We start from the raw sequence: 10,346 nt of genomic DNA, 5'->3' as shown, positions 1-10,346 counted from the left end.
TCTATTGATATGTCCAACAATAGCTATTTCTGTCTACCATCTATTGATATCTCTCTCTCTACCCCTTCATTTATCGATAGCTCTCTCTCTCTCTCCACCTCATCTGTATCGATATCTCTCTCAGTACCCATCTAGCTAGCTATCTAATGCTATTCTCAATCTCTCTCTACTTATTCCAATAGCTCTTGAGATATAAAATAATAAGAAATATTGAGATGTATCTCTACTTATAACTATAGATGGGTAGAAATACACATATCTATTAATTTACATGGTACTTTTTTGTTTAGTTTGTAAAAAGATCTCTCCAAGCCTGCAGTCTTGTTACACATTTATGCATTTGCAGTACTTTTGTTAAGTAAAGGCCCTACTGTCAGGCACTCAAGCAGTTGGTTTTTTTTTGTGCAGCAACATCGCTCTGCTCCTCATATTTTCATGGAAAGAAAAAAAGCAACAGGAGAGTAATGGAATAATCAGAGGGAGAGTGATGTTACATGTAGAGGAATGAATATTTAGCAAAGTGGAAAAGCAAATGCTTTCCTACTGTCGTCTGCAATGAAAAAGCTCCCGTCTATAAATACTGAATAACAGATAATATGAATAAGAGATAGCCTGTTTATATTTGACTTTGTTCTTTTCCTGTGTTTGCAAAGCTTCTTCGAGAAACTTACTTCAAACAGGGACCATTCAAGTCGTCTGGTCTGTTACTCCTCCTTGCACGTCCTGGGTAATCTCTGCCAGAACACAATTTAACTACAGTGGCCTAAAAAAAAAAAAAAACAGGCTTACAGAGCTGAGCTCAATTAGCAGTATGAATAAAAGGTCAGTCATCAAACAAGTGTGTCAGACCGCAGAAAGCTCATGCAACATGGTGCTGAATAATAAATAAAGAGAAGGAATGAGTGAGCAACAAAGTATATTCAACACTGACCATTGGCTATACATTGGAAGGCAATTTTGGGCTAACTTCAGAAATACCTCCCCCCATTACATTATATATGTAATCACTATGACAATAAATACCCAGGCTCATTTGGTTCTTGAGAAATACTTCATTGTACCAAGAAAAAGGCATTTTCTCTGGAGAGAAATTATTTTACATCAGACGTGTAAATCAACACTGAAACATAAGTCATATCTTTATTACCCCATGTTACAGGGCACACACAATGTTCAAGTATGCCTGAGGAACTAAATGGAGCAATTACAAAAAAAAAAAAAAAATATATATATATATATATATATAATAACAGAATAAGAGATAAAATGCATTTAAAAACAAGTGAACTGGCATTGCATTTCACAAAATTCCATAAGCTCATGATTTTGGAACAATTCACTGTAAAGTGCTAACTGGTTCGAGCTGAGAAAAGCACACGTTCCCTTTGAAAGATCAAACATTACTTTATACACGGAGGTACAGTAATAGCCAATCATCAGGCAAGCAATTACCAACCAGAAGATATGGACCACATTTCATTTATTAGTCCTTTGATAAGATAACAGATTCCTACATTTGCTTGTTAATGGTAACAACGAGAATCTTGCCGCTGGTTGTCAGGACAAAGCCAATTACAAATGCTGGTGTTGTCACGGTACCGTTTTCCTCCTTGCCTTGGAATTACATGCACTTGACTGACATACAGTATCGATATCTCAAGTCAAGTCCTTTTAATCCTCTTATGGATAGGAATCCTTGAATCAAAGGGATGAGAGGAGAGTGAGGAGAAGAGAGCCTTTACTGAGGAGTGCAGGAGATGTTCCCCATATGCCTCCTCCTCTTCTTCTCCTCCCCTTGCATGTGGCAGGCTGGCCTGACAAAAGCAGGGATCTGTCCAGCTGATGCCCGCCTTCCTACAGGTCCTGAGAATCCACTGTTTTCCTTTGTGCCTTTCTCGGCATGTTTTTTTTTTTTAAAAGAAGAAGAAAAACAATTAAAAAAAAAACAAACAAACAAAAAACATATCTGGGGGTATTGGGTCAATACATTTTCCCCTACTGTCCACCTAAAGCAGACATCCACCCTCCCACCCCAATCCTAACCATAGAAAGGTAAAAAAAAGGTGTACTGCAGAATGGCTTTTACTCCTCACAGTCTGTGGGGGGAGCTAGAGCCCCTAGGAGCTGAGGTGCGGTTGGTGGTCTTGCGGCTGTTCTGTCGTGTCTGATTCATTTTGTTGGCCGAAGGGATCCGAGCGTCTGGCTGGCGCCTCCCTTGGGGGCCCCTCCGTTTGCCCCTTTGCCCTGCACGGCCCCTTCTGGCCTCCGCTGGTCACTTGCGTGAGTGCAGTGTGTCCTGGAACTTGGTGCTGGTGTAGCGGACGTGAAATCCTTTTTTGTTGATTGTGTCGTCGGAGTGGAACTTGATCACAATGGAGTCACCGGCCGAGTAGATCTCCTCTGGAGGCTGTCAGGAGGGACAAAACAACAGATTCGTTTGTGGCTTTCTGCTTCCCTGAACTTCAATTCAAACTAAAAGGACTTCACACATGCTGAAGTCCAATCAGTGACTCTGACAGAGAGCTTCTTGACTGCTACTGCTGTAAAAGCCAGGGGCCGTGTGAGGGTCTGGGTCCAAGACTAGCCTTCTGCAGCCTTCTCCTGTTTTTTTTTTTCTTTTATTTGTTTTTTGCTTGAGCTTCATATTGAAGTGCACCGCTGCAGAAAGCTCATTTCTTCCCTGAATAGAGCCATATAATATGTTGCTACACACATGCTTCAAAAAGAGGAGGTAATTGCATTACGTGAGCACAAAAATATGAAACATCTGACCTAACTGTTTGTCAGAATACCATTATCATGTGAATATTGATTTAAAAAAAAATCAATTTGAGCAATCATTAGTTTGTTAAGGTGCCGAATCAGCTGCCCCGTGGCTGTCACAAAGACAAGCGCTGCAGCGTCAGAGCAGTCAAAGCCCGACCAACCAACTGTAAACACACCGGACTGCCGATTAAAGCCGCCATTCATAACGGTGAAAATGCGCCACAATACAACGGCCTGTAAGTCTTGGTTTATTGGGAAAGGGATTTAAAACAAGAAGAAAGCGGCCCATTCTATTTTATTGTAGACCCAGAAACAGTCTGTTTAACTGAGAAAAGCCTCGGGGCTAAAAGTAAACCTCCCCCACACCGTAATGAGTTTTTACTCTACTTTGGACTGAACTGTGTCAGTTTATTTCAACCTGTTTTATAAAAGGAAACTTGATTGAGGAGCTGCTCCCCGAGGAACTCGGGGTGTTACGTCCCCTACAGCGAATGACTCATAAGAATGGGCGTGAATAAGAGGCCAAAGCTTATTAGAAAATCTTGTAAATGAAATCAAGCTGTTCTCTAACCTGATGAAACTCGAGTTACTATTCCCCACAGGACTCATTGTTTCATAGACCAGCTGCAGCCTCTCTATCGGCTGATTATTTCACCGCTGGAACTAAGTGCCAGAGAGTCCAGCGACACCCAGGGAGTGACCGGCTATGTTGACCTGCAGCCACCTCCACAGCAGCACTCCCAAACTCAGGAGGAGCCCGCCGGCTTAAAGCCAGAATCAAAATCCCCAGGCCGGGTCAGAAAAGTCACCCCATTACAGACGACGGGATCAGTTTTGACAGGATTAATAATTCCAACAACTCCCTGATAATTACATCCGGCCAGTCGCGGTGCTTCTCTGCAGCAGGAGTTACCCAAGAAAAGAATCTCAGAGAATTATTGGATAAAGTTCTTACCCCTGAGCCACAGTAACGTCCCAGCCGTGGAGACTTTGTGTCAGGGCCATCGAAGAGCTCCATGTAATCATAGCCACAGTCCGCCTCTTCTTCGATCTCAAAAGTCTGGAAGATGAGCTCCACGCCGTAGCCTTTCTCCGCCGAAATCACCCACTCGCAGTCAGAGGCTCCGGGGTAGTTATTGTCTCCAAACTGGGCATGGGAAAACAGGTCCTTGGTTTTGACTTCCGCCTTTAGTTGACCTCCACACTCTGAACAGAAAAGTTGAGTTAAGCATTTTTGCAGACAGAAAGAAGTGGGCTGATGGGAATCAGGACCAGCTGTGCTTCTGTGTCTACAGTCATCCTGTTACAAAAGGATTCTCAAACATGGTCTGAATCATCACATTTTGAGACAGGGTGGTGAACTGTGACCTAAAAATCCTGGAAGAACATCTAGAGCCCTTCATGAGGTTTGATATGACTAATTGAGTTAAAAATAACAAAAACCGATGTGAAACTGTACACTGTTTTTTTTAGCAGAAAAAACCTGAACGCTGTAATATAACTCTCACCCGCAGTATGGGAAGCCTCAAAGCCTTTTTTCTGCACAGAATTATCAGAGAAGAAGCGAATGAACAACTTGTTGCCGCTGGATGTGATGGGCGGAGGCTTCTTAGTCCCACAGAAACGACCCAGTTTCTGCGCTTTTCCATCGCGCCCGTCGTAAATGTCAATGTGGTCATAGGCACACTCCAGGTGGGCCTCCATGTCGATCTCATTGAAGGCCTGTTAGAAATGAAGACGAAGATCAACTCGAATGATAAGGATTAGACATTAAAGCCCTTTGTCTTTTAGCGAGATAGTAAAGGTAATATTTCTAGAAGATAAGAACTTAATTAACTCGGCACACGGAAGATCAACGCACGACATTGCTTCAGCAAATAACCGACTCTATATCTGTGGCACAGTGGGCAAAAATGCAAAAATAATAACAGAAGGGGGAGCCACACATCATCATTAGGAAGGCCATAACAGTTTCTGACATGAGCACAGTAAACACAGATGTCCTCAGCGGATTTAGCAATTCAATTACGCAGATAAAGCTGCTAACAAATGAATAAATGACTGACAAGCAGAAGGTTGTGGCACGTACGATTTTGATGCGGTGACCTGGAGTGGTGGTGAGCGCCCAGGTGCATGCCTTTTTGCTGGGGTATTTATCTGGCCAGTTGGGGCTGGTAATAATGCCGCTCACACTATTCACAGTGTGATCACAACCAGCTGCAAGGAAAAAAAAGAAAGAAAGAAAGAGATAAAATGTCAACACGCAGCTCTGCGTCAGGCTAATCTACAATAGGCTCAAGCACTGCACTCAGACTGTTTTTGCTCTCACCAAAATCTAAGAAGAAGACGAGTAGATAGATCTATTCAAAAAGACAAAAGACAAAAAATGTTATGTGCAATACCTTCTTTGCAGTCGTGTCTGTTCTCATGCAGCACAAAACCACTCCTACACTGACAGCTGTAGCTCCCAAAGGTGTTGACGCACTCATGCTGACAGCCACCGTTCTCCTTGGAGCACTCGTCCTTATCTGCAGGACCACAGAGGACACAACAACGCTGACGACTGCTCGATTTGAAGACTTGACGGGTAGCAGATCTGAGTGAGTGAAAGCAGAGACCGTGCAGAACCCTGCCAGAAGACTAACCTGAGAAGAACTGCGCTTTAAATCCCTTTTTGGACACCGTGTTGTCGGATTTGAACTCGATGCGCATGTTGTTGTACTGCGAAGTGATGGCTTCTGGTTTCTCTGCCCCACAGAACTTCCCGTGTAGCTTCGAGTCGGCCGACAGCCCGCTGCGTACCTCCACGTAGTCGTACTTACAAACCTGCACAGGACGTGTTATTTGTTATTCGAAACTCAAGGAGGACAGAAATGCTTCATTTGCTATGATTAAGGAGAGATGCGTCGCAGTGACAAGGAGCAAAAGTATAGAACAAACCCACCCATTGTTCATTTAACATAACCCCAAATCTCACATCATTGCCCTCAGTCTCGAAGACGTCAAAGAGCAGAGTGATACGGTACTGCGTGGGGGCAACCAGCTGCCAGATGCAGTTCTTGTTTGGGGGGTACTCTCGGGGCCAGCCTGGACTGGTTATCGAACCGTTCAGCTTGGTGATGAAACCTCCACAAGCAGCTGGACGCAAAAGACAGAAAAATAAGCAGCTTGATACGCGTGCAGGTGTCCGCACACAAAAATAAATAAATACATGATATCACTGTATATTTCTCAAGGATTGGTTCCAAATGTTACGCTGCCATCTGAAATTTCCTTTGAACATAACAACCCTCGGAAAAATGTGATTACTGCCTGACCTTTCTGCCAAAGCTTTGTAGTAGCAACGCAGTATACAACACAACAGCAGCAGCTGGTGATACACATTAGATCACTTGGCTATTCTTAGTTAATTCAGTCAGTCATTACCAAGTAAAACAAAAAGCTATGCTGACACATGGACTGTGTTGAAATCCAGAAATAATAATAGTGCCCAATATCTAACAGATATCTATAAAAACACAGGTTTCAGGGTTCATTTTAACTCAATTTTTATGCAGGTTTAAAATATAAAAATGATCTTAACCATGTAAAGCCTGAACCCTGAAGTTTACTGAAGCAAGAAATTGAATATTTCAATATTTCTAAAACATAACAGGGGGTTAGTGTTAAAAAAACCCCAAAAACCTCTTTGCAAGCTTCATGTGGAAATATTGCACATACACCACGTGAATGTATATCCTTACTAATATGAATTATTTTAATATTAACACATTAATAAGAGAACTACATTCAGTTATATGCATTTTTTAATTCATTTTAATGTGTCTGTCTTTAATTTCAGGCCCTATTAACTCAACATCAGCGAAATATTTGTACACACAGCAAAGAGATGGGTAGCTGGCTGACTTCCTGTGGAGGCAGAAAGGGACTAAATGGTAATGTTGTGCAGCTGTGTGTGCTAGCAGTTGGGTCTTAAACAACAACAACATATAATTTGAGGTAAAATAAAGCTTTCATTGTTGTAACACAAATCAGAAAAGGCCGTGCCTGGCCAGCACCACTATTAATGCTGGCTGTTAGGAGTAGGACTGACTGTACTTATTGTATTTGGGTGGCTAACTGTGTAAAGTGCTTTAGCATGTAAATGACATGGTGAGCAGGGCTGGTGACTTTTCTCCCTGTACTTACCCTCACAGCTGCGCTTGTCAGCAGCCAGCTCATAGCCTGGGTCACAGGCACACTTGTAGCTGCCTAGTGTGTTGACACAGCGTTGCTCACAGCGACCGTTGTCCGGCTTGGAGCACTCATCCATCTCTGAACACACAAAGATATGGCCCTTTTAGCTGGCCCCCCTGGCTCAGTGGCTTACAAGAGAAAACCCTCCAAAACAACAGCAGAGCCAGGCAAAGAGGGTCGCACAGAACGCAAAGGTGCAGGAAGAACAAGGATATATGAAATAAAATTAAAAAAGGTCATGACCTACAGAGCGAATGCTGGAACATGCTTTAATTCAGATGTTGACATTCTCTCCTAGAAGTTGTCAGCACTTAAAAGTTCACCTTTGAAGAAGTTTGCAGCAAAGCCGGCCTTGTTGACAGAGCCATCTGAAACAAATTTCATCCACAGATGGTTTGAGCTCGTTTTTATGTCGTCTGGCTTGTCATAGCCGCAGAAGCGGCCCAGCAGAGGGCTGTTTTCAGAAATCCCATCACGCACTTCTAGATAGTCATATGCACAGCTGTCGTGTCTCTCAATCTAAAGAAAAGCAGAAGATTTGGTGTCAAAAAGGGAAAAAATTAGTCATGAAATCCAGAAGAAAGCATGAACACTATTCTGTTAAAAACATAAAAAATGCATCGTTATCTTACCTCAAAAGACTGGAAGGTAAGGCCTACGTGGAAGCCCTGAGCGACAGAAATCTTCCACACGCACACTTTGTTTGGCCTGTAGTCATCGGGGTAGTTGGGAGACTGGATCTGGCCATTGTCCTTCTTCACCTCTCCGCCACAGATGGCTGCATGTGACAGTAAAAACAACACTGAGCTATTTCATTGCTATATCATCAGTATTTTCCTTTGGAAAAATAATGTGCTCACTGCTGATTCACTGATTTATGCATTGGGGATTAACTGAATGCCTTCACACTCACACACATACATCATCCCTTTGCACGGTCTGCAAACAATAGAGCTGAATGTGAAACCTGGCCAAAATCTGATTAATGCAGCATAAAATGCCTGACACATCAGCAGTAGGAGAGCCAAAAAGGGTTTTTTTTTTTTTGCTACAGCTTCTACACATATTGTTGGATGTGTGATCCGACCATGCGTTCAGCATGCATGGAAGAAAATGAGTGCTCACCTTCATAAACAGCAGAGAAACCTTTTCCCACCCAGTTACTGCTGCTGCGGAACTCAATCCACAGGCGGCTGTCAGTGGAGATGATCGGCTCGGGCAGCTTATCGCCACAGAAACGACCTGGGTCACAGGTGAGAACATAAAATCAAACATTTGAACCTCACAACACCTGCAGTACCGACAGAAATCTGTCTCCAGAGCTCTAAAGAACTTCACACACTGCATCCACCAAAGACTGCACCCAGCTTTCACTTGCAGCAGTCATTGGTTTTCTGAAACTGAATGTCTTTTAATTTTTTTCCCCTTACACAAAAGTTGATCAGGAGACATCTGGAGGTTTGTTGTTCGTTAGCTGCTCTCTGAATTCAGTTAAAACTGACCTTTAAGTGGTGCCTTCCTCCAGTATCCATCTCTGATCTCCACATGGTCATACCAACACAAGTGACTCCTGTACAAATCCATGGAGGTGAAGTTCAAAATGATCTTAATAAAAAAATAAAAACCCATTACTGGGACAGCAGGGGGCAAAGGTCACACATTGCTAAATCTCAGATAAATATGATGAAACCAATAAACTGCATCAACTTGAAGGAGCGAGTGATCTTTGCTTAAAGGCAGCTCAAATCAAATCTGACACTTTCCATAAGCTCGTACCTTTTCCCCCGGTGTGACTGATATTCTCCAGATGCAGTGCATGTAGGCCGAGTATCCATTTGGGAATCCAGGAGAGGAGAAATTCCCGCTGCTGTCCTGCAGACTGTCTCCACATCCTGTGCACAGAGACAAACGCACAACTGCACATCAGGCCCGATGCTCTGCCAGTCGGTCTCTGTCTGAAATCACCTAAGCTACTAAAAAAACCCACAACAGCTCTGAAGTAGATCCTCTGAAACTTGCGGCTGCGGAGACAGATGCTTGATGCTGGAATTATAACACTCAATGTGAAGTAAAGGGCAGCGCTTTCATGTTCAAAGGCACATCTGCTGATAATATTCAGCCACAACCCCTCATCTCACCCATCCCCTCCCCCACCTACTCCAGATGATGATCACACAAAGGAAACAAGAGAGTGTGAGACACTTTCTCTGAGCATCTTCTGAAAATAAACCTGGCCCACTATAAATAACCCGGCCCTCTGGAGGATGTGATGCATTATGTACGTGTTGCCAGTGAAAAAAACAAAAAAACATAACAGAAACAACCTTTAGTCTGACTGGCAAAAATAAGTGTGCGACGACTGAGTCCAAAACAATATGCAGCCTAGAAGAATGAGTGCGTGAGGCTCCAGCCAACTGGGGGAAAGATGCCTTTGATTAAGGCAGCGAAGAAATAATAGAAGGCTAGATTGGCATCTTCAGCTGTCCGTCTCGAGCATTTACAATCACCCTTGTGTTTTTTTGTTTTTTTACCTTGAGCTTCATTTAGTAAGAGTTAAGAAAACACTCTCCTTGCCTGTTTGCGTTCAAAGCAAGAAAGCGGCGAGCCCCGAGCGTCAAGCTGTGTGTAATAACGCTTTGTGCGGAGCTCTGCCAATCCTGAGCCATTAACTAACACTCAGGCACACATTTGGGATGACAAACACTCCTAGGAATGCTGCATGAATGGGAGATCCGTGGCTCTTTAAGAATTTTTTGTTTTTTTCCAAGAACACATGGAGAGACTCACTACCTCATCCCCCCACAGCGCGTGCCACATCATCCAGTCGTCCTCAGGAGACAGCGATTGCCGTGATGAAAGAGACAGAGGACTTGCAGTGATGCACGCCGATACATTTAAAACTTCCACCTCTGCCCTGAAACCACACTGGATGATCCACTGTGGTGACCAAGCGCTGTGTTTACTCATTGAAACTGACTGCTCAGCTGTCCCGGCTTGACCTGCAATTAACTGTCTGACACCAAATGCATTCAGCAGAAGGCTGCTCTTCAACGTACATCTGCTAATGCTATAAATTGTGTTTACTTCAACAGCATCAGATTCTCTCTCCTCTGGAAGCATAAACACACAGAGAGCTTCAGAAAAGTACCAGGATTACATAACTCTCCTTAGTGTATAGCCGCGTGGTTTACATTGTTGGGAGTAAACACGCGTGTCTGCATCACAGCTTGTACAGTCATTTTGGTTATTGTCTTTACAAGACCAGCTGTTCTTTTGCATCTATCTGGGAAAACAGAACGACTAACTTCCTGTCCCTGGGTAGTGTTTACACTCCTCCCTGCTTG

General features: G+C 43.4%; 1 protein-coding gene across 2 annotated transcripts in view; it reads right to left on the bottom strand.

Annotated features, from left to right (window-relative positions):
• Positions 1-1,126: 1,126 nt before the first annotated feature.
• The window catches only part of bmp1a (bone morphogenetic protein 1a), a 30,255-nt gene continuing 21,035 nt past the window's right edge, over positions 1,127-10,346 (bottom strand). Inside the window, exons 8-20 of one of the 2 annotated variants that reach the window (XM_005457445.4) lie at positions 8,779-8,894; positions 8,505-8,607; positions 8,128-8,244; positions 7,635-7,780; positions 7,326-7,521; positions 6,955-7,080; positions 5,711-5,904; positions 5,412-5,592; positions 5,169-5,294; positions 4,856-4,983; positions 4,275-4,488; positions 3,722-3,972; positions 1,127-2,407 (exon numbers count right to left, since the gene is read on the bottom strand). In XM_005457445.4, the coding sequence (XP_005457502.1) occupies positions 2,273-2,407; positions 3,722-3,972; positions 4,275-4,488; positions 4,856-4,983; positions 5,169-5,294; positions 5,412-5,592; positions 5,711-5,904; positions 6,955-7,080; positions 7,326-7,521; positions 7,635-7,780; positions 8,128-8,244; positions 8,505-8,607; positions 8,779-8,894 (2,033 nt within the window). In that variant the 3' untranslated portion in view covers positions 1,127-2,272. The remainder of the gene's footprint in view (positions 2,408-3,721; positions 3,973-4,274; positions 4,489-4,855; positions 4,984-5,168; positions 5,295-5,411; positions 5,593-5,710; positions 5,905-6,954; positions 7,081-7,325; positions 7,522-7,634; positions 7,781-8,127; positions 8,245-8,504; positions 8,608-8,778; positions 8,895-10,346) is intronic. The other variant, XM_013276034.3, reaches the window with a different exon arrangement.

This window comes from Oreochromis niloticus, linkage group LG12 (assembly GCF_001858045.2).
Source record: "Oreochromis niloticus isolate F11D_XX linkage group LG12, O_niloticus_UMD_NMBU, whole genome shotgun sequence".
NCBI lineage: Eukaryota > Metazoa > Chordata > Actinopteri > Cichliformes > Cichlidae > Oreochromis > Oreochromis niloticus.
Note: the sequence above shows the minus strand (reverse complement) of the source record. Positions and strands in the feature narration are given on the sequence as shown.